The following is a 24,387-nucleotide window of genomic DNA, read 5'->3' as shown; positions in this document are numbered from 1 at the left end:
GAGCTATGCAGAAAAGCAGAGAAGAGTGCCGGAAGTGGGGTGGGGTGGCAAGATGGACTGCAGTTTAAAGTAGGTTGATCTGAAAAGGTGACAGGAGTAATAGCCTGAAGAAGTGAACAACGGGACGTGTGCATTAGCAGCGGGCTAGCCAGAGGAGACAGCAAGTGGAAGGCACAGTCAGCAGCGCTGTGGGCGAGGTTCAGTGAGCGTGGAGCGTGCAGGACACAGGCGAGCTGGTGGACGTGGAGAAGGGTAGATCAAAGGGCCCCTAGGCCACTGCTGTAACTGGCTTTCCCTTCGAGTGCGATGGGGAGTCAGTGGAGGAGTTTTGAGTGGGGTGACAGATAACCATTAACTAAAAAACCAGGAGCATCTTAGGGTTTTCTGGTTACATGGAACTATGTTTCTTTTGATAAGAAATCCCGATGAAAGATGTTCTCTAGTTCCTGGATTCTACTGTGCTTATAACCGTTTCTCAAAGGCTCAGAGATTCAAGTTAAACTTCACAAATGACAATAAAAATTCTTTCTCAAGCAGAAATGGAAACATTCCTTTAAATGACCAATAATGGTGAAAACTCCTCACCATTCTACAGTTAAAACGTGTAGTCTCACCATCCACTGACAAAAAAAAAAAAAAAAAAAAAAAAAAAGAGTTGGGAGAGCAAGGTCTTGGATCCCTCCCCAGTCCACTCTTGCACCCAGCAAGGCCTTTAGAGCTGTCCTGCTGGCTCCCTATATGCCCTCACCGATCTTGTCAAAGGCAGAAATCGCAGGGATGCCCACCTATCAGTTTCTTGTGACATTTTCTATGATTTACCATCTGTTGTAACTGACCATTAAATAGCGCTTAACAAGTAAATCTCATTTTATTTCTTCTAAGCTAGGTGGGCTAACTTTTGACCAGGAAGGGGAAGAGGATATTAATTATATCACTAATGATATAATGAACAGTGAAGGAGGGTAAAAGAGTAAAACATTCCATCAAAAGCTGTAAAAGAAGCACTCAGGCCTAGTATGAAGGGAGAGCAAAACAGCTGCCGACTTACGCTGCGCACCACCTTGGGCTGCTCTCCCGCCTCTGCGTCTGGAATGTCAAACGCCTGGAGCAGTTCCGGGCTCTTGTTGCCAGTCTGCAATCTCGAGTCGACATCTCTCTCTCTCGGGACATCTCTTCTACCCTCATACGTTCTGTCATAAGGGCCTTGCTCAAGGCGGCCAGTTTGGCCCCTAGCATAGAAACTTGCATCACCTGCTCCACCACGGGGTCTGTAATCAATCTCCTTCCGCGGTCGTCTGGCGCCTGGCTCCAGCGCCAGGGGAGGGTCGCTCTCCGGGCCACCCAGGTGTCTCAGCACGTTCACTGATTTTCCAGCACCATAGCAGAAACTCTACAGGGAAGAAATACGTTCTGAGGACTTCTAGCTTACAGTGCAGCTATAAGGTGTTAAATTCAGGATGCTAACAAAATTAGCTAATTAGCTTCCTTTAGCAATACAGACTTTTAATTTCATTGTTTTTATCATTAGAGACCTCTTCTTCAGATTAATACAGGGACAGAACAGCCACTGAAATTTAATAAATCACTTAGAATTAAGCAGATATTTCAATCAGTTAGACATTTTGACTGAATTACAACCATCGCAATAGCAGGGTAAAACTAGAAATTTAAGTTGGAAGACTGTGGTTGTCTGATAACTGTTCAGATGTTTCTGTGTTCATGCCCAGAAGACAAATGCTGAAAATTATTTACATTTGTGCATTATGTACACATTCTCCTGTAGGCTTTTTATAAATACAGACTCGGCTTAAGTTACAGCTAAAATTCAATGACTTTGACTCAGATTCCATGAGGAAGACTGGGCAGCAGTTTTCAAAGGTGGCCTGGGGACCCCTGCAGGGATCTCAGAGACTCTTTAAGGGGATCTGCAAGGTCAAAACTTCACATAATAATTTGTCTTTTGCACCGCCTTTTGTGAGTGCAAGTAGCGCCTTCCGGAGGAGACTGACGTTTGTCCAATGACTGCTCATGCCATGTGTGCTCACATATACTTGATTTCTAGGTTCAACTGCTGATATGGTGAACATAAGCTCAAAAGGGCTCTGGGTGGTCTTCAGTTTGAAGAATACAAAAGGGTTCTGAAAACAAAAAGCTTGAACATCTCTGTGGTAGAGGGATACTACTATCCGAAGACAGAAGCACAAAAGTCAAAGAACGTAACTTTTCTTGGGGAACAGGTGTAGCAACAAGGTAAGACAGGGCTTTTGCTTACAACATTGGCCTCAGAGACTCAACTACTTCTATGGCACTAATGTCATCTAACAAAACCACACATCTAAACTACGGAATCCTGTCATCACAAGCCAAAAACAAGACCAAAAAGGAATAACTTCAAATGACCTTGGTGACCTTGCATCCTTAGGGAGAAATTTCCATGGCACATCCGACTGCTGTACTTTTTGTTTTATGTGACAACTGCTTTATTTGGGTCAACAGCTGAAAATCAACAACAAAGCTGAGCCATGTTTCCTCTTAATGTCTGCTCCTGGATCCCCCAGCTGTTTCCCAGTACCCCGGCCTTCCCCATATCCCTTTCTGAATTGGTGTTAAACCAATGTTCTTCCCTTTCCATGCTGCAAAAAAACACAGACTGATATACAAAGGGCTGACTTTCCATGTATTAATTTGCGGTGACATTGACAATTAAACTAGAGAAGCACTTCCTTGATGAAAGGAATGGACATGTAAGTATAGATAAATCTGTATCACTTAAATCATCCTCTTGTGCTATTAAGCTTGACTTAGTCTGATTTACAACAGAGAAGCCTAATGAGGCCACTGTTGTGGTATAGTGGGTAAGGCCTCTGCCTACAACACGGGCAGAAGGTAGTCCAAGTGCTTGGGCCCCTGCCACCCACATGGGAGACCCAAATGGAGATCCTGGCTCCTGGCTTCATTGGAACTATCTTGGGAGTAAACCAGCAGATGCAAGATCTGTCTCTTCCTCTCTGTGTAACTCTCACTTTCAAATAAATAAATCTTTTTAAGAAAATAAAAAAAAAGCCTAATAATTTTACAACTGTCTTTTTGGTAAATCTTGATAAATATCAACAGGGTTAATATACTAACCAGTACAGCTAACGCCATAATTATCAGCACTGGAATCTGAAGTAACACTGGGATCTCTTTCATAAGCGCTTTAATAAATTCACCAGTTCCTTTTCCAATGTGCTTTAATGGCTCCGTGACAAAATTGGTGAATGTAACTGCCAGTGCCTAAAACAAAAAAGAAATTTAATTTTTCCTCAAAAAATTCAGACACATAGAATAAGCCAAAATTCACTGCATGCTGAAGCTGAAATTATGTTATATAAATTCACTTTTAATATGAAAATGACTGAAATACAAGTATTTTTTCCAGCACAAAAATTTGTTTTTAGTTCAAATCTAAAAAACACTTTAAAATAAATACATGAGATTTCCAGCATACTTTATATTAAAGCAATTTTCACAAAATATATTCTATACCTTTGTTGGTGGAACCAACCAAATAGGGTTGACTAGTAACAGCTCATAGTATTTTTGGCAGGAGTCATCCTTGTAGGTCCATGAACTTCTAAACCATTCTGTTTAGAGAAACAGACAAACATTGCATCTCTTTTTAAAGTCACAATAAGATGATATTTTATTTTGATCCTTCTTAGCCACTCACCCATTCATTTTAAATTGTTCTAAATTTAAAATAATCCATAAGGCTGATTTTTAACAATTTTAATCTATGTCCAAAATCATATTTACTTAAATCAAAAATCCATTCAAATTATATAAGTGATAGGTAGATGTTATACTTTATAAAGATTTCTGGAAAATAAGAGCAGTTTTTCACACGCACAAATGACAAGTTAAACTGGGGAAATCTGAGTAAGATTAGTGGATGGTATCAAAGTCAGTGTCCTGACAATGCACTACTAACAGTTGTGTGAGATGTTACCACTGTGGGAAAAATGGGTACACAGAAATCTCCATTTCTTTTTTTTTTTTTAATTTATTTGACAGGTAGAGTTACAGACAGTGAAAGAGAGAGACAGAGAGAAAGGTCTTCCTTCTGTTGGTTCACTCCCCAAATGGCCACTACGGCCGGTGCTGCACCGATCCGAAGCCAGGAACTGGGTGCTGCTTCCTGGCCTCCCATGTGGGTGCAGGGGCCCAAGCACTTGGGCCATCCTCCACTGCCCTCCCGGGCCACAGCAGAGGGCTGGACTGGAAGAGGAGCCAACCAGGACTAGAACCCGATGCCTATATGGGATGCCGGCACCACAGGTGGGGATTAACCAAGTGAGCCACGGCACCGGCCCTCCATCTTGTTTCTTACAACTGCCTGAGATCCACCATTATCTCAATAAAATTTCAATTACAAAAATCAGTTCTTTACTGATTTTATAAAAAATAGAGTATCAGGGGCCAGCACTGTGGCAAAGTGGGTAAAGCCACCACTGCAGTGCTGGCATCTGACATGGGCCCTGGTTCAAGGCCTGGCTACTCCTCTTCCAATCCAGCTCTCTATGATGGCCTGGGAAAGCAATAGAAGATGGCTCAAGTCCTTGGCCCCTGCACCCGCATGGGAGATCAGGAAGAAACTCCTGGCTTCAGGATCAGTGTACCTCCAGCTATTGCGGTCAACTGGGAAGTAAACCAGCAGTTGGAAGACCTCTCTCTCTCTGTATAACTCTTTCAAATAAATAATCTTCAAAAAAATAGAGTATCAGTCCCACAAGTTTTTCTAAATTATGTCCATTTGGAAACTAGCCTGAGCTAGAGGAGGTATTTTATTGCCCTGTGAGGCCAAGAAGCAAAACTGAATGGCTTAGTTCCCACAACCTAAGAAATGATCATTTTGGCACCTGTTTATAAACTCCACTGAGATTTTACTCCGTGTCAGTCATTGTGGACTTGCATTTATAAAGTACCTTTGACCATTAAACCATTCCCAATGCTGGATAGACAGGTGGTCATTAGTGACAATGCTTATAAAATTTTTAAGAATAAAAAATAATTTTTCCTTCAGTTAAAAAAGTAAAGCTACAGGTAAGATTTCATAAGCCAATGTGAAGAGAGAAAATCTCTGAGGATCTTCATTCGTGCATACATTCATCCACTTCCTTAGTAAACTTCTATGGAGGACCTAGACACCATGCCAGGACCTGGTGAACAAAACTGAGCATGGATCTTCACTGAAGTCTAATGGGGGCAGACAGCCAGTGTCACAGCCAACGCATACGCCATTTCTGTTCCTTCCTTGTGACTTTACGTGAACACAAAGGTCACTGGTTTAAACCTAAAACTCTACTTGCACATACTTCTGATGAGGACTTGGTCACCGAACACCTCCTCTGGCATCTTTCCATTTTCTTCAAATTACTAACATTCTGTCAGTCACAGAAGTTCTACTCCAAGAAGGCCAGGTGCACAAACAGCTTACCCCAGAGACTTCCCGTCCAATCCATCTTCTCAGCACACACATCGTTAAATGGCTCCAGCTTGGCAACTTCGGCCTGATGCTGCGCAAAAGCAAGCTGCCCGACACGGAAGAAGAATCGTGAGAGGCTGGTGCCGGGGACGCGCATGCCCGCACAGACACAGGGCCCGCGCTCGGCGTCTACCGCTCCCAGACACCAGACTGCTTAGCAATGTCTCGCAGAGAGAAAACAGATTTTTAGAGAGTAGCTACTTTCAAATCACGGGAAAGCAAAGCCATTGCAAACAGGATAAAGGACCAACTACAATTGCCACATAGTAATTAATAGAGGAGAAGAAAAACTTCTTTACTAAAAGGATTGTTTTAAATAATTAGCTCAAACATAGTTCATACTATGCCTAAAAATATATACAACTACTGCTTCTCATTTCCTTTTAGTTCATGCTTATACAGTGTTTTGCTCCAGATGGTTTTCAGCACAAAAGACCAATATGAAGATACTGTATCTTTGATAGATCGAATCAAGTTCCAGGGGAGGTCACTGAGGTACTAACATTCAGCCAAACTTCCTACACACAGAACCTATGTGTCTGATTTGTAAAGAATTAGTTCAAGATGCCATAGAACTCAGAGAAAAAGGTTAAGGAAATAACACGAGGATTCATTTCAATGAATTTCTTGAAAATACTTTGCTACTGGGGCAGGTGCCATGGCACAGGTTAATCCTCCGCCTACGGCACCAGCATCCCATACAGGCACCGGTTCTAGTCCTGGCTGCTCCTCTTCTGATGCAGCTCTCTGCTATGGCCTGGGAAAGCAGTAGAAGATGGCCCAAGTTCTTGGGCCCCTGCACCCACGTGGGAGACCCAGAAGAAGCTCCTGGCTTTGGATTGGCGCAACTCCAGCCGTTGCGGCCAATTGGGGAGAGAACCATCGGATGGAAGACCTCTCTCTCTCTCTCACCCTCTTACTGTCTGTAATTCTACCTCTTAAAGAAAGAAAATACTTTGCTACTTAAGTCACTCTGCCAGGAAGTCTAACATTTTCCTCCGTTGATTTTTATATTTTGACAGGAATAGTAGTAACACTTCCAATTTCCTATATACAGTATGATCCCAATTTTCAAAGAATTAAAATTTATGAAAAAGATTGGAAAGAAATACCTCAAAATAGCAACAGTAATTATCCATGGGTGATTAATTAAAATTAATTTCTACATATATTTGTCTTCTAAATTTTCTACCATGCACACTTTTATATTCAGAAAATAATTTAATTTTTAAAAAATGATAGTTTGGAATCACTTTTAGCAAAGAAGAAAAGGACATACCCCAAATTACGTATAAGGGAATCTTTTGGAAGGGCTGCCTAGCTCTTTCCAGCTTGTCCAGATGCTACCCAACAGTAACAGGGTTTTAAAAACCAGGACTGCATTTTTTTCCCCCACTAACTGGTCAAGGACTTAAAAAAAAAAGCCATACACTGCTGTGAACTGCCAACTTAACTCTTCCCTAGATGGACCGCCCCTAATTACCACCTCCAACTCACATCTGGGCAAGGTTGCTCTGGATAGACTATAGCATATTTTTAATTACAAATGAAACACCTTAAAATTTAAAAGCCCTCTACCTATATAATACCTTATATAAATATATCCAATTCCATCCCAAGCTGAAGAGAAAACTGATGAACAGAAGACGTCTCAACTGTGTGTACCAACGGACGTACGTCCACAGCTCGGTAGCTACCAACATCACGACACAGAGCAGGCACAGAAGCACCTTGAAAACAAGCAGAAACCAGGGTCACGGCCAAGCTGTCCTCCCCACCAAAAAATGCTGCTGGCAAAGAAATAAAAATACACAGAATCACTGGTACCACTCGACCGCTCGCTCATGAATGCAGTACTAGTGACTTCCTGTAGTTAATGTAATTAGGGTAGGGTTCTGAAGGTATGTGACAAACCACGTCACTCAGCCCACCTTACCATTAACACATTGTATGGGTCCACTCCAAAGAAATCTTCAAATCGCCACTTCCATGCTTCAAAATCATGAAGCTTAAATTTAATTAAAATATCACTTAGGGCATCATCCAAGGCTCCTGGTTTCCAGTCCTCTCCACCGAGAAACTTCTGTATTTCTAACAAGGTTTGTCTTTTAAGGATAATCTGGGCATCATAATGCATGTCTCCTTTGTTCTCATCAGGCTGAATTACAGTTACCAAAAATAACAGAAACATAACAGAAAAGAGAATTTTATTATTCTACTACTTGGTGAAGCAATTTAGGATAAAAGCCAATTTGTGACTACATATAATCAATTTACAATATTTCATATGTGTAATATCCTGTGTGTCCCATAGGCCAAAGAGAACACCTGTGAAAAACATTTAAGAATGATAGAACTCTATGAAAAGTACATACATTTTACTAAAACACAGTTGATTCTTGTTACAGTAGCAAAATCCTATAAAGTCACCTCAACACTAAGTACTGCAAAATACTGAACCATTACTCCCATAGGAAATGCAGGGTTAGGGTCCTACAAACCTCAGTTCACAAAGTTCTCATAAACCAATCAATATATAACCTTGTGTTTGTTTAAAAATGCTTATTTAATATACATTGCTGATTCACCAACACTGAACACACAGCAAAGCCTGTAACTGATGCCTTCTCTGTGAGGCATGACCAGTCTCCTTGCACTCAGGGGCATGAAACAGCACTTCACTGCTACATTTGGGAGCCGTTTTAAACAACAAAATCATTCCCCTACCAAAAACCTGTGAAAAATACAGCATTGCATAGAGCACAGAAGAGATCTGTGGTTGCAGTTAGAGCTGGAAAGAAGAGGCTATGTTTTGCCGCCTGTCTCCCACGTGGGTGCAGGGGCCCAAGGACTTGGGCTATCTTCCACTGCTTTTCTCGGGCCATAGCAGAGCTGGATCAGAAGTGGAGCAGCCAGGACTAGAACCATATGGCGCCCATATAGGATGCTGGCACTTTAGTGGTCACAGCACCAGCCCCTCAGCTTGTTTTTGTGGTGACTCTTGGATATGTGCAAAGTCACTAACAGTGGGCTGCCCAAGAGCATATTCAGATTGAAAAACGCGAAATCTGAGGCCAGCGCTGTGGCACAGCAGGTAAAGCCATCATTTGCAGCGCTGGCATCCTATAAGGGCATCTGGTTGAGTCCCAGCTGCTCCACTTCTGATCCAGCTCTCTGCTGTGGCCTGGGAAAGCAGTAGAAGATGGCCCAAGTGTTTGGGCACCTACCTGCACCTGCATGGGAGACCCAAAGGAAGCTCCCGGCTCCTGGCTTTGAATTGGTCCGACTCTGACCGATGCAGCCAACTGGGGAGTGAACCAGTGGATGGAAGACCTCTCTCTCTCTCTCTCTCTCTCTCTGCCTCTGTAATTCTGCCTTTCAAATAAATGAATAAATCTTAAGGAAAAAAAAAAACATAAAATTTAAAAACCACGCAATATCACATTAGAAAGCATTAAAAACTATCACTGATTAATATTAACATTTTTTAGAAATCAAGAACTAAGTCTTCCCAAACATCTCCATCCTAAGTATGTTTTGGCTCCATCTTTTCCTCAGCTAGGTTTGGTTCCAGCCTACGCACATCTATGACATTCACCTTAGAGGTGTATGGGTGAGGTCATCTGCCTTTATGCTTCCAAGACAAGATTAGTAAATTATTCACCCCAGCAAGTTCAGCCAGCCTACCCTCATCCTCAGGGATCCCCTGTGAATTCCTCTGGTAGCTACAGCTAATGGCCAGACCAAGACAAAATCATCTGGCTTCTGACTCTCCAGACCAATTCTGGTGGCATACACCATAAGAAGAAAAAACCTATATGCTTTCGAATGAGCTTCAAAAGTTATGTCACCAAACAAGTTTTCTTGATATTATGACTCTCCAAAGTGAAAGGTCACTCTAAAAATGGAAATTTGAACAGTATTTGCATGATACATAATTCTACAAAGCAGTACGTTAATGGTAAACAGCCAGGAGAAAATGCTACTTTTACACACATTCTCCTTTTCCCTCTGTATAATGATCTTACATTATGGACAGAATGTATGGAAATGAGAGGTAAGAAGTAGGGTCAGGACAGAATTATCACCCCATCCCCTCATCTCAATTAAGTGGTTGAGTAGTGTAACACAGCTGGGTAAATAAATCCCAAGCTGGAAAAAAAAGAGCCATCTGCACAGCTTGCCTTCCACCAAACTAGTGCCAAGCAGGCAAGGACCTTAATCCTGCATAAATAACTTGGTAAAAACGTGAGTCAGGAAGTCTGCTAACGCATAATGATGCTGTATTACTTTTTATATAATTTGAAATTGAGAAATACTGAAAATATTCACTCTGCTAATTACTATCACACCACCAAATACTCACAAGCCCAAGTTTTCCAGCTTCAATTAAAATCTTATTTAAGTATCTCCTAAAAACAGGATTGCTTTGACTTTCATAGTCTTCCTTCTTTTTCTTTTCACATTCATCAATCTGTAATCACATAATAAATTCAACATTAGTTAGCATCAAAATTTAATGCAACTATCAAATTTCTAGCCTAGCAGTGGCTTTAAAAATGAAGGCAAGGAACTAGTGCTTTGCATTGAGCTTGCATTTCTCGTCTGTTACAGCGCAGAGTTTGCTGGCTTCCTGTAGGTTCTTCTTGCAAAAGGCAAGCAGGCGACAAATGAGGAAAAAATGCTCAATTCAGCCCAGACCTGGCAGCTTCTCCGCTGACCTTCCGCAAAGTTGAAGCTGAAGATCATGAAGCAAGAAGGCAGAGATCCACAAGTAGAGCAACTGGACCAACCTGCTTCTTTCCAATCCAAAGCAGTAATTTAATGAGAAAAAAGGAGGAAGGAGGAAGAAATATAAATAAAAATGCACACACACACATGGAGGGATGGACAGAGAAACAAACAGGATTAAGCCAGAAGAGGAAATGAACACAATCAAGAACTTCTTTGGGGCTGGCATTGTGACACAGAGGGTGAAGCTGCTGCCTCTGATGCCAGCATCCTATATGGGCACCAGTCCAAGTCCCTGACTGCCCCACTTCCAATCCAGCTCCCTGCTAACAGCCTGGGAAAGCAGCAGAAGATGACCCCCAAGTATCTGTGCTCCTTTCACCCACATAGGAGACCCAGAAGAAGCTCATGGCAGCTGGTTTCAGTCCTGCCCAGCCCCAGTCACTGTGGCCATTTAAGGAGTATATCAGCAGATGGAAGATCTCTCTCTCTCCTTCTTTCTGTAACTCTGCCTTTCAAATAAATAAATAAATCTTTAAAAAAAATTCTTCTTGAACACGCATATTACTTTTGAACTTTTCCTAATCTTTTTCATCAGTGATGGATCATCCTCTACTAAATGGGATGCTGGGAAGGCAGGAACCATGGCTACACATGGTAACCCTTTAGACCATAACTCTTCATGTGGAGGTCCTTTGAAGTTAACCCTACCACCACCACAGTGCTCAAATTACTGAGGGAAGTGGATATTACACAGAAATAAAATAACTTAGTTAAAAAAAAAAAAGGTTGATAATTACAAAGTGTGGATTATGAGTTGAGCACCTGAAATGAGCTTCAGCTGATACACATGGCAATCACTGAGCAGCACACAGACTTGGAGACAGGAGGACACTCAAGAAGTTACATGGTAGCTTCACCTGCTTTCAGCTAAGGTTTATTGCTGGAGTGTTTAAATCTTAAATAACTTTTTTATAAAACAAGAACTTGGGACCAGCATTGTGGTGCAGCTGGTTAAGCCACAACTTCAGATACCCTCATCCTGGATCAGAGTGCCCGGTTCAAGTCCTGGCACCTCTGCTTCTGATCCAGCTTCCTGCTAATGTGCCTGAGAGGCAGCGGATTATGGTGCAAGTACTTGGGTTCCTGCTTCCACAAATATGGGAGACCCAGATGGAGTTTGTTTCTTGGCTTCAGCCTGCCTAGCTTTAGCTGTTGCAGGTACTGGGAGAGTAAACCAGTAGATGGAAGGAGGGAAGATCTCTTCCGCTCTGTCACTCTCTTTCAAATACATCTTAAAAAAAAAAAAAAAAAAAAAAGTGCCTGCATATGGGCACCAGTTCAAGACCCAGCTGCACCACTTCTGATCCAGCTTTCTGCTATGGCCTGGAAAAGCAGTAGAAGATGTCCCAAGTCCTTTGGCCCCTGCACCCATGTGGGATACACAGAGGAAACTCCTGGCTCCAGATCAGCACAGCTCCAGCCATTGCAGCCATCTTGGGAATGAACCAGCGGATGGAAGACCTCTCTCGCGCGCGCGCTCTCTCTCTCTGCCTCTCCTCCTCTCTCTGTGTAACTCTTTCAAATAAATAAATCTTTAAAAAGAACACTCAAGATTCCATCTTACCAATCATGTTTTTACAAAGTTGAACCTAAGTCATAAGCAGAATAAAAAAAAAATCTGTAAAAAAAAAACCTATTTCTGCATTTCATACTGTGCAACCAAACTAGCTCACCACAAAATACGGTTAAATCAAAAAAAATTTTACCCAAGTATGCCTTTGCTAGGACTAAGGTGAGACAACATTCAGATTTGGTAAGAATCACAAACAGGTGCTTACAGATATTGATTGGGATATATCTGAATCTCAATAAACCATTCCCAGCCTCTCAAGCTGGAAACTTCACTCATTCTCTCCAGCTCCTCCCTATCCCTGAGCGCCCTTCCCTGAGCTATCAGCATTTGCCTATTCTACCCTATAAAAGTTTAACTTTGCCTCTCCAATTCTGCCACTGCCTCATTTCCGCCTGACTGGACTGCTGTAAGCCCTAATGATCTCACTACCACTTCCTCCCCACCCACTCCGGCACCCTCCACACTGCTATGAGTCCACTCTGCCCTCATGACTAATAGAGAGCAGCTCCCACAGCAAATAATAGATATGCTCAAACCCCTTAACAACCCCCATTTACTTCCTTTTGTACAAAATCCACCATCCCGGCTGGCACCACGGCTCACTAGGCTAATCCTCCGCCTGTGGCGCTGGCATCCTGGGTTCTAGTCCGGGTTGGGATGCCGGATTCTGTCTTGGTTGCTCCTCTTCCAGTCCAGCTCTCTGCTGTGGCCTGGGAAGACAGTGGAGGATGGCCCAAGTCCTTGGGCCCTGCACTTGCATGGGAGACCAGGAGGAAGCACCTGGCTCCTGGCTTTGGATCAGTGCAGCGCGCTGGCCACAACGCACCAGCCGTAGCGGCCACTTGGGGGGTGAACCAAAGGAAAAGGAAGACCTTTCTCTCTGTCTCTCTCTCTCTCTCTGTCCACTCTGCCTGTTAAAAAAAAAAAAAAAAAAAAAAAAAAAAAAACACCATCCCGGCTGCTTCACTTCAATCCAGCTCTTTGCTGTGGCCTGGGAAAGCAGAAGATGGTCCAAGTCCTTGGGCCCCTGCACCCATGTGGGAGACCCAGAAGTTGTTCCTGGCTCCTGGCTTCAGATTGGTTCAGCTCCAACCATTGTAGCCATTTGGAAGTGAACCAGCAGATGGAAGACCTTTCTCTCTACCTCTTAAATCTTTTTTAAAAAATAGGCTGGCGCCGCGGCTCAACAGGCTAATCCTCCACCTAGCGGCGCCGGCACACCGGGTTCTACTCCCAGTCGGGGTGCCGGATTCTTTCCTGGTTGCCCCTCTTCCAGGCCAGCTCTCTGCTATGGCCAGGGAGTGCAGTGGAGGATGGCCCAAGTGCTTGGGCCCTGCACCCCACGGGAAACCAGGAGAGGCACCTGGCTCCTGCCTTCAGATCAGCGCGGTGCGCTGGCCGCAGTGTGCCGGCCGCGGGGGCCATTGGAGGGCGAACCAACGGCAAAAAGGAAAACCTTTCTCTCTGTCTCTCTCACTATCCACTATGCCTGTCAAAAAATAAATAAATAAATAAAAAATAATTACAACATAATGAGAGAAATGTTATTATATAAAATACAAAGTACAATTAGAAAATCCAAGGCTGGAGTTAGCAAACATAATTTTTACATATGTAAATGTATTATACACAGAAACACTAGAAAAATATTAAGACAATAGAAGTTGAATATAAATAATATAAAATTTATGAATAGAAAAGAAAATCTAACCTTATGCGTTAAAGAATCAAGTCTGCGGTAACATTCTGCCATTTCATCAGCATCTGATGAGTCAGGACTGGCATCCTTTTTCGGGGATATACCATAATTCACCTAAAACAAAGTAGAAAGATTTTATTCCTTTGTAGTTCAACTGTAAAATAACCTTCAGTTAGTAATTTTTTGACTTCATCATACCACTTGCTCAACACCACCAAAAAAGTAAAAGTCACAAATGTATTTAATAAGAACTACAATGTGCATTATAAAGAACTAAAATCAAATTAGTTTGCTGCTTAAGAGACTTTATATTCAAATTCAGACTGAGTTTTAAATAGTCTTAGATTACAAGTGTCAGGAAGATGCTAACATGCCTGGGAAGGCAGTGGAAGACAGCCAATATACTTGGTCCTGCCACCCTCGCGGGAAACCTGGATGGAGTTCCTGGCTCCTGCCTTCAGCCTGGTCCAGCCCCAGCCATTATGGGCATTTGGGGAGTGAACCACCAGATGGCAGATTTCTCTGTCACTCTGCCTAATAAATAAAACAAACTTTAAGAGTGCGAGGAAGATATTCTCTACGACTGCTAATCATTGATACAGGACTCTCACGGCTCTGTGTAAAATAACAAAAGCAGATATTTCTATCACAGCACTGATAAGGGCTCATACACATCCATCCTTCCGTTACCTGAGATTTTCTCATTGTTCCTGAAGCAGCATCATAGTTAAGCATGTCTGTGGGGTCAATCCACTCATCATCATGAGCATAACCAGTTACCAGCAAGAGACATTCACAAAGGAGTAAGGAACACAGCATCCTGTATAAGGCTAAAATAATTTTGACATGAAAAATACTTTTTAATAAATTATTTTATAAAATGGTACTTCCTTCTAGTGTTAACTCTTTCTGAATAGCAACTATGGAAAGTTCATAAAAACAAAAATAGCAAAATGGGAGTGGGCATTTGGCATAGTGGTTAAGATGCCACTTGGAACAGCCACATTCCATCTGGATTGTCCGGGTTCAAGTCCCAGCTGTGCTCCCTATCCCACCTTCCTACTAATGCCCACCCTGGGTGGCAGCAGGTGACAACTCAAGAACTTTCCCGGCCGGCGCCGCAGCTCACTAGGCTAATCCTCTGCCTTGCGGCGCCGGCACACCACGTTCTAATTTCAGTCGGGGCACCGGATTCTGTCCTGGTTGCCCCTCTTCCAGGCCAGCTCTCTGCTGTGGCCAGGGAGTGCAGTGGAGGATGGCCCAAGTGCTTGGGCCCTGCACTCACATGGGAGACCAGGAGAAGCACCTGGCTCCTGCCTTCGGATCAGCGCGGTGCACTGGCTGCAGCGCGCTGGCCGCGGCGGCCATTGAAGGGTGAACCAACGGCAAAGGAAGACCTTTCTGTCTCTTTCTCTCTTTCTCTGTCCACTCTGCCTGTCAAAACAAAACAAAACAAAACAAAAAAACACAAAAAAAACTTTCCCTGCCACCCACGTGGGAAACCCAGATTGAGATCCAGGCTCATGGCTTCTGCCTGACCCAGCCCCAGCTACTGCAGGCATTTAGGGAATGGACCAGTGGATGGCAGCTCTTTCTCTCCCTCTCCTTCCAGCCCCACCCTCCCACCGTTAAAATAAAACAATTAGGGGCAGTTGTGGTACAGTGGGTTAGGCACTGCTTGGGGCACTCACATACCCTATCAGCATGCCAGTTCAAGTCCCAGGCCCTCCACTTTCAATCCAGCTTCCTGCTAACATGCCTAGGAGGCACCAGGTGATGGTCAACATACTTGTATACCTGCCACCCATGTGGAAGACCCGAATGGAATTCCTGGCTTCAACTTGGTCCAGCCCTGGCTGTTGTGGCTATTCAGGGAGTAAACAGATGGAAGGTATCACTTTGTCACCGTGCCTTTCAAATAAAGAAATGTTTTCAAAATAAGGTTTTGAAAGTAGCAAAATGGTATTCACATATAAAAACAAAAACATGGGGCAGGCATTTTATGCAGCAGCTATGTAGCCACTTGGGAGGCCATACCGAAGTGCCTGGTTCAAGTCTAGGCTTCTTTACTTCCAACCCAGCTTCCTGCTAATGGGCACCCCGGGAAACAGCAGGTGATGGCTCAGGTGCTTGGATCACCACCTCCCCCACAAGAGAGATCTGGATTGAGTAACAAGCTCGTGGCTTTGGCTTGCCCAGAACCCAGCCGTTGTGGCCATATAGGGAGTGAACCAGTAGATGGAAGATCTGTTTCTCTGCCTTTCAAATAAAATGAAATTAAATATATATGTATATCACAAAAAAATTTTTAGTAGGAAAATAGGTGTTTTCCACATTGTCCCACAATTCCTACGTATATAACTGGGAAAAAAATGAAAATATATATTCACACAAAAACTTGTACATGAATTTTTCAAAATAGCCAAAAGGTGTGAATAACACAAATCTCCAACAACTGATGAATAAACAGAATGTGTGAAAACCACACAACAGATTCACCATAAAAGGAATGAAGTAGTGATGCTACGCTACAACAAAGATGAACCTTGAAAACACACCATGTTGAAGAAACCAGTCATGAAAGACCACATATGGTTGTTTATATGAAAGGTCCAAAACAGGCACAGACAGAAGGTAGACCACTGAGTACCTTAAGGCTGGTGGTAAGAAGGAATAGAAGGATTACAGATAAAGAGTATTGGGTTTCTTTTTGAGGTAATGAAAACTGTTCGGAATATGTCAGTAAGTTAAAAACCACTGAATTGCAAACTGGGTGAATTGTATGACTGCTTAAAAAAAAAAACAGGTATTTAACCACTCCCCCCCCCCTTTTTTTTTTAAAAAAAATGATTAGTAAGAAAGGTATGAAATTAAGATTAAAATAAGGGGGCAGACATTTGGCCTAGCACCTAAGATACCTGTGTACTTAGGTTCCATTCCTGGTTCTAGTTCCTGATTTTAGCTTCCTGCTAATGCAGACCCTAGAAGGCAGCAGGGGATAGATCAAGTGGTTCAGTTCCTACCAACCACGTGAGATACCTAGCCTGAGTTCCTAACTGCCAGCTTTGGCCCAGCCCAGTCCGGCCTGGTCCTGGCCACTGTGGTGATTCAGGGAGTCAATCAGCAGGTAAGAGCTCTGTCTTTCCACCTCTTGAATAAAAATATAAAATATTCAAATGAAAAACTCCAAAATCACTGAGGAAAAAAATAACCTGGCCCATCTGAGCCTGTGTGTTGTGTAGTGAATAATTTAAACACTATGTTCTCTCTTCAATACTGTCTAGCATGGCTGCCAGGAGCCACATGTGGCTAGTGACGACTGAATTGGGACAGTACAAACATCTCTGTTTTTTAAAAAATATTTATTTATTTGAAAGAGTTACAGAGCGAGGGGGATAAAAAGATCTTCATCCACTGGTTGAGTCCTCAAATGGCCACAATGGCCAGGACTGGGCCAAGTCAAAACCAGGAGCCTTGAACTCAATCCAGTTCTCCTATCACTTGGGCCCTCTTCCACTGCTTTCCCAGGTGCATCAGCAGAGAGCTGGATTGGAAGTGAAGCAGCTGGGACTTGAACCAGTGCCCTTATGTGTGGTGGAATGAGAAAGCCATTCCTGAGTAACTGATGCTCGCTTGCCAGCGGCAAGCCCAATCCAGAGAAAAGGCTAGTAATGTGATAAAGGCGGTTAAGTCAGCCATGTTGGTCCTTGGTGTCCCCTGGACCATAGAGACTGATAACTGGCCAGCATATACATCACAGGAATTTAATTCTTTCCTGAAATTCTGAAACATACAGTCTGCCACAGGTATCCCATACAACCCACAGGGACAGGCAATCATTGAAAGAACACATAGGACGATTAAAGATCTCTTACAAAGACAGAAAAACAATCATATGCCCCCAGACCCACAGCTTGCTTTGACTGAGGTCCTTTTCACTATCAATTTTCTTTCTTTTGATTCCCAAGGGATCAGCCCAGCTTATAAAACACTTGGGATCCTTTCCATCCCAGACCGCAGCCTCTATGGTTAGGTGGAAAGACCCCATGACAGGAGAATGGAATGGACCTCACCCTCTGCTAACCAAGGGTCGAGGATATGCTTGTGTCTTTCCAGAGAATGCGGGACAGCCCATTTGGGTACCAGCCAGAAACATCAGGCCTGCAACTGACAGCCAACCAGAACCAGCTGAACAAGACTGAGAGTCCGCCTTGTTAGCAGACGCACCTGTCCTATCATCCTACCCTGACAAACTGCACATAGCCACATCCATTACTGTTTTATACCCTACTAGCTCTGGTCAGCCACTCAAACGGCCCACAGCCTGTGTGTAGTCACGCCATTCCTGATTACCACTGTCCCTCATTCCTACCCCTATCTGAGCAAGCACTCCTGTGGTCTCTCGTTTTGAGCGCTGGTTAGTCAACAACGGGTAAGATCCCCTGGGGGACAACCTAAGACAGGCATAGCCGCCTATGGAGACCACATGGAAATGGGGTCAACAATGGTATGGCCAAGAATCATGCCTCCCGTTGCTCAAAAATAAACAAAAAGGGGGAAATGTGGTGGAATGAGAAGGCCATGCCAAGATGGCCACTGGCAAGTGAGCATCAGTTACTCAAGAATGGCTTTGAAACCCACCTGGCAATGGATCCTGCCTGGCAACGGAGCCTGCCTGACAACAGGCTGTGATTGGATGGTTTTGGAAACCACATGGCAAACAGAGCCTGCCTGGCAACAGGCTGTGATTGGTTAGGGCATAAACTGCCCCTTGACTGGATTGGCTGCCTTGGCTATTTAAGTCGCTGTACAACTGAAATAAATGAGTCTGTGGGCTGCTCGCCTCTGGCCCGCTTTCACCGGACTCCCCGGGGTCTGTGTGGGTCTGTGTGGTGACTCCGTGCCTCTTGCCCCCACCACGCTCCTCTCAGAACAAATCAACCGCAACATCTATGGGATGCCAGTATCCCAGGCAGAGGCTTAATTTGATGTGCCACAGCATCGGCTCTGACAGCCCACCCAACTACATATAGGGTAAGGGGACCTCAAAATGACAAAGGCCTGGGCCCAGAGGCTTAAAATCCAGTTGTGAAATTAAAGCAGCTCCTGGCTACTTTTAAAAATAGCTCCTAGGCTGGAAGATGCTCCTGGCTCCTGATCGGCGCAGCTCCGGCCATTGCAGCCATTTGGGGAGTGAACCAATGGAAGGAAGACCTCTCTGCCTCTGTCTAACTCTACCTCTCAAATAAAATCTCTTTAAAAAATAGCTCCTGAACTCCTCATATACTTTATTTATTCTTCCAGCATAACACACAATGAAACCAGCCATTTATTGTCTGTCTGTTCCATTAACACAGAGGCTCTTAACATTGGATGCATATCAGGATCACCTGAGGAGTTTAAAATACTCCCAATATTCTGGCCAAATCTCAGAGCAACTGAATTAGAATTAGGTGGCCCGGGAACCAGGTGATGAACTTACTAAAGCCTCCCCAGGTGATTCCAACATGCACCCAAGGCAGGAAACGACTGCACTCTAATGGTAACTTCTCCACCTTACACGAATCTGAATGCCCCTTCCCACTGACCTCTCCACCTCCCCAAGCCCAACACCCAGCCCAGTGGTTGGCACACGAAAGGCAAGCAATAAATAGATGCTTGTTATACAGCAAGTGCGAATGATCAAAGACATAACAAGGGCTCAAAAGGTTTTAGACACTGAAAGAATGAAAAAGTACTCTGGGACAAACTGGAAAAATTTCACAGAGGAATAGCTTGGGAGATGGAATTTTAAGTACAAGTAACATTTTTTTAAAAAGATCTATTTTATTTCAAAAGCAGAGCTTGAGAGAGGCAGAAGCGAAGAGACAAAGAGGTCTTCCATCCACCGGTCACTCCCCAGATGAAAGCAATGGCTAGAGCTGTGCCGATCTGAAGCCAGGAGCTTCTTCCAGGTCTCCCACATGGGTGCAGGGGCCTAAGCACTTGGGTGGTCTTCTGCTTTCTCAGGCCATAGCAGAGAGCTGGATTGGAAGTGGAGCAGCTGGGACTCGAACCAGCAGTTACATAGGATGCAGGGAAGCAGAGGCAGAAGAGCAAAGTATGTGCTTCCGAAAATATGCCCTTGGGGGCTGGCACTGTGGTATGGAAGGTTAAGCTGCTGCCTGCAGTGCTGGCATTCCATATGGGCACTAGATCAAGTCTCTGCTCCACTTCTGATCCAGCTCCCTGCTATGCACCTGGGAAAGCAACAGAAAATGGTCCAAGTTTTGGGCATCTGCACCCATGTTGGAGACCTGGAAGAAACTCCTGGCCTCAGCCTGGCTCAACCCTGGCCACTGTGGCCATTTGGAGAGTGATCTAGTGGATGGAAGACTTCTCTCTGTCTCTCCCTCTCTCTGTGGCTCTGCCTTTCAAATAAAGTAGAATAAACTTTTTTTTTAATTTTGACCTTGGCCAGCACTGCAGCTCACTTGGCTAATCCTCCGCCTGCGGCGCCAGCACACCAGGTTCTAGTCCTGGTTGCTCTTCTTCCAGTCCAGCTCTCTGCTGTGGCCCGGGAAGGCAGTGGAGGATGGCCCAAGCACTTGGGCCCTGCACCCGCTTGGGAGACCAGGAGAAGCACCTGGCTCCTGGCTTCGGATCAGTGCACCAGCCGCAGCACGCCGACCATAGCAGCCCATTTGGGGGGGTGAACCAATGGAAAAGGAAGACCTTTCTGTCTCTAATTCTGCCTGGCAAAAAAAAAAAAAAAAATTTTTTTGACCTTAAGGATGGATGTGGTGTGGTGCAGAGTGAGACTGAGATGCCACAGCCAAAGTCAAAGCTTACAACTAACTTCAGTCTCTCCTCTAGTGAGCGCCACAATTACTATCAACATGGAAACTTTTCTTCTGAGTTTAAGAATGAGGGAAGGAGCATTGAAGGAATTCTGGGATACTGGCAGTATTCCATTTCTTGACCTGTGTGGTAGTCACAAGAGTGACTTTTATTTACTAAGGCAGAACATTTATATTTCACACGTTTTTCTGCAAATATATTTCACATTTAGCAAAACTTTTTTAAAACAGGCATAAGTCTAATGAAATTGGCATTCATGGGTCTCTCATTAGCACACTGGAATCACCTGAGGAGCTTATGACACACTCAATGTTCTAGCCACATCCCAGGCCAACTAAATCAGAATTGGACGGGTGTTTAAGTGTGTGATAAGTCACCACTTGGGATGCCTGCATTCCACATTGGAGCGTCTGGTTCCAGTCCTAACTACTGATTCTGATTCAGCTTCTTCCTAATGCACACCCTGGCAGGCAGCAGGTCAAGTACTTGGATCTCGACCACTCCCATAGGAGACCAGGATGGACTTCCAGGCTCCTGGCATTAGCCCAGCCCCAGGTGTTGTAGGCATCTGGAGAGTAAATCAACAGATGGAAGACCTCTCCCTTCCCTTTCCCCTCCCCGTCAAGTGCCTTTTAAATAAATAAAACTCTAAAAAAATTATGAGCTACACTGTGTTTCCCAATCTCACTCCCCGCTCATAGGCTGAAGTCCTAACTCCCAGTACCTCAGAGTGTGACTATATTGGGAGATATGATCCTTGAGGAGGTAATCAACATGAGATCACTGGGGTCAGCCCTAATCCAATAGGAATGATGTCCTTAGAAGAGGAGGAAATTTGGACACAGAATGGTGTCAAAATGGCAGACAGACCGTCTACAAGCCAAGGAGGAGGCCTCAGAAGAAATCAACCCTGTGACACCTTGAGCTCAGTCTTCCAGACTCTAGAATTTTAAGAAAATACATGGACTGTTTAAGCCACTCAGCATGTAGGACCTTGTGTTGGAAGCCCTAGCAAACTAATACCAATTTTTTCAGACATAAAAAGACAACCCAAAGACTATTAATGTTAAATAACTTTGACCACAATGAATCAAAGGAATAATGATGGGCACAGGAACTGCTTGAATATATTAATAAACAAACTGATAAACAAAAATTTTAAATAACTTTGTGTTTAAAAATGTCAAACCAAAATACTAAAGTTGTGGTAAAGCTCTGATGGCACTTGTGGTAAAGCTCTGATGGCACTTAGAAGTATTAAATAACTGCACATTTTATTGGAAAAAAAAGGAACTTAAAAAAAAAGGAACTAATGCTTGGGAAGAACCAAATGCAAGAGAACAGACTGTAAGAAGCAAGGTCTGCCAAAAGATGCAACGTGTGAAAACCAAGGTGATTAACTTCTAAGAAGAGGCGGGAAACAATGGTATTAAATGTTTCAGGGAAGTTGAGGAAGTCACTGCTTTGGTGAATTGGCCATTTAGGAACTAACTTGGAAAGAGCGACAGGCAGAAGCCTAAGTCTAAGTGGTTAAGTCAATTAAGCGACAAAGGGAGTGTGTATAAACTGAACAGGCTCCGAGAGCATGGGGTGTTTGAAATCAAGGCTACAGGAAAGGTTCTTCATAAGCAACAAGACTGCACACTTCTTCATGAAGAGAAACGAGTGTGCAGGAATGAAGATAACCTTTCCAAAGCAAAGACCAGTTGACAGAACCCGTATCATAATGTGACGGCAAGTGGACAGAGAAACACTCCAGAGGAGAGTCACTGTGTGGGGAGGCTAGACTGGGATAGTGGACTGGGAAACCGTACGCTAGGGGGCATTACACAAAGGCAGGCACGTGTGAAGCCGGGAAGCACCTGAGTTGACTGTGACATCCACAGCCATGCTACTGGCGACTATGTTCCTTTCTGCCACAACTGCAAGCAGTTCCAAAGAGGTACCCAACAGAAATGAGGGGCCACCAGCAGGTGAGCCAGGATGGGCGGGCAGAAGGTCAAGTCCTCCTTCCACACTCCCAGGGTCACTGGGACCCCCTGACTAACCTTGTTTCAAAGATCCTGCTTCCGTAAACCTGGTGGGTCTGAGAGTCTGCATTCCTAACAAGCTCCTGGTGATGCCACAGACCAGATGCCCAGACTTCCCTCTGATTAGCAAAGTAATCATGTAGTTCACCTGTGCCATTCAACTGCTTGTCAGTGGGTACTAGTCTCTTTCCCCCAGTTTCTACTATTTTTACCATTTTTCATCTGCCTCACACCTTAGTACAATGTCAAAATTATAATACGAATATATACACTAGTAGCGGCTAACATTTTATTACTGATGGAACAAAGACTAAGCCTCAGCCATTCTCACTCCTTGCACAAAAAACAAACATTGGAACGCATTCCATGCCCTTGGATCTCAATTGGGTCTCACACCCTATAGCCTTCATACCCCACCCGCCTAGGCCACCTGAAAGACCAGTTGCTGGAACACTTGAAAGACCAGTTTCAGGAATTCCCCTCCTCCTCCCCCAACCCCTAGCCCTCCTAAAATAGGAAAAGGCCTGGCCCCTGGGGGTCCGGGCCTTCTGTCACGTTTTCCACCACGTGCACGCTGGCAGCTGGTCACCCACATCTACGAATTTATTTTCTCTGAATAAACTCGGTCTGGCCGTAAGTTAGTACTCTGCCTCCTCTCTCTCCTGCGTCTCCTTTTCTAACACTTAACGGCGCCGCGTGTGAGGAGGCAGGCACCCATCTGCAACTCATTTCCTAACAATTGCCAATGTCAAGCACGGTTGCACCCATTCACTCGTTCTGGAAGGACCATCGGCTTCCTTTCACAAATTTGGAAAACAAGCAACTTGCTCTCGGCCATTGGACTCGGTGGTAGACCCCAGACTGGCTCGACCTAAGTAGCTTCTCTAGAGCAAAAAGCCAGGTGGTCCCGGGGGGAGGGGGGGCGGCTACTCGGAGGAGCAGGGTCTTAGCGTGGAGGACGGCGGGACCCGCATTTGCACACAGGAGGAACATGGAGCAAAGGTTAACAGGGGCTTTCCTGCTTCGGTGCATAAAAGGGGTTTCCCGATTCGTCCGCGGAGTCGGGGCCCTCAACCTCCATAATGCGTCTTCCCAACGAGTCCCCAGATCGCAACGAAGCAGGTCTGGGAGGTCACGCCCTGCTCTTCACCGCCCTACAGAAAACCTGGGCTGTTTTTCACCAACTAGTCAGGACCAGCCTTTTACGTTCAAACCGGATTCGGAGTTGTAAAACTCAACTACGGCGGAATCCCAGCATCTCGCTGACAGTGCTGGTTCGGTTTACCCTCCACGCTCTCACAGGTAATCGAAGCCAACCAAGCTCCCGGCGGCTCGGGGCTCGCTTGGCACTTGCCTCTCCCTAGGCCGCTCCTGGATCCGAGTCTCGCCGAGGCACCCGCACAGCAGCCAGAGCGAAAACCGCCCCCGGCCCGGGAGATAACCCGGCAGGCGCTCGCCCACTCACGTAAACAGCTCGGAGGTCACCCGCGGGCCACAGGCCTGCGCTGCACAGAGCGAGGACGACCCCAGCCCCGCCTGGTGCCTGCGGCCTCCGGGCAGCCCGCGCCGTCCGCGGGACCCGCTGGGGCCCAACCCGCAGCCCCGCCCACCGCAATGACACAGTGGACAGCGCGGACTCACGTCCCTCGGGTCGCGCGCCTGACTCTTCCGGAAGACACGCGTCAAGCCAGCTGGAAGACAGCGAGTCCCCAGCACCAGCCGCCGAGCGCCTCGGCGAGCACCCGCCCGTCTCTCGCGCCCCCTCATCGACTCGCTCTGCCTGCGGCTGTGCGTCCTTCCCGCGCGCGTCCCTGATTGGCCCCCGCCGAGGGGGCGGGGCGGCGTCCGTGAGACGTGTTTTTCTTTCACCTGTGGAGCTGTCGGCCGGGTCTCTGGCAGCGTGATCTGACGCGATACTGAAACG

At 45.1% G+C, this 24,387-nt stretch overlaps 1 protein-coding gene across 45 annotated transcripts in view; it reads right to left on the bottom strand.

Annotated features, from left to right (window-relative positions):
* The window catches only part of CLCC1 (chloride channel CLIC like 1), a 28,133-nt gene that overhangs the window by 3,584 nt on the left and 162 nt on the right, over nt 1-24,387 (bottom strand). For 2 of the 45 annotated variants that reach the window (XR_016210811.1, XM_089300236.1), the window contains exons 1-11: nt 24,105-24,285; nt 15,383-15,458; nt 14,284-14,423; nt 13,606-13,707; nt 9,894-10,001; nt 7,464-7,685; nt 7,117-7,257; nt 5,480-5,573; nt 3,529-3,626; nt 3,130-3,276; nt 1,252-1,390 (exon numbers count right to left, since the gene is read on the bottom strand). Coding sequence is in view for 43 of the 45 variants with exons in the window: in XM_089300236.1 (XP_089156362.1) it covers nt 1,252-1,390; nt 3,130-3,276; nt 3,529-3,626; nt 5,480-5,573; nt 7,117-7,257; nt 7,464-7,685; nt 9,894-10,001; nt 13,606-13,707; nt 14,284-14,423; nt 15,383-15,458; nt 24,105-24,230 (1,393 nt within the window). In the remaining 2 variants the exon portion in view is untranslated. Of the gene's footprint in view, nt 1-1,048; nt 1,391-3,129; nt 3,277-3,528; nt 3,627-5,479; nt 5,574-7,116; nt 7,258-7,463; nt 7,686-9,893; nt 10,002-13,605; nt 13,708-14,283; nt 14,424-14,878; nt 15,028-15,288; nt 15,505-22,481; nt 22,578-23,817; nt 24,380-24,387 lie in introns of those variants that run through there. The other 43 variants (XM_051856205.3, XM_070077941.2, XM_070077951.2 and 40 more) reach the window with 32 other exon arrangements.

Source organism: Oryctolagus cuniculus, chromosome 7 (assembly GCF_051225735.1).
Source record: "Oryctolagus cuniculus isolate XC-2025 breed Fujian yellow rabbit chromosome 7, ASM5122573v1, whole genome shotgun sequence".
Taxonomy (NCBI): Eukaryota; Metazoa; Chordata; class Mammalia; order Lagomorpha; family Leporidae; genus Oryctolagus; species Oryctolagus cuniculus.
Note: the sequence above shows the minus strand (reverse complement) of the source record. Positions and strands in the feature narration are given on the sequence as shown.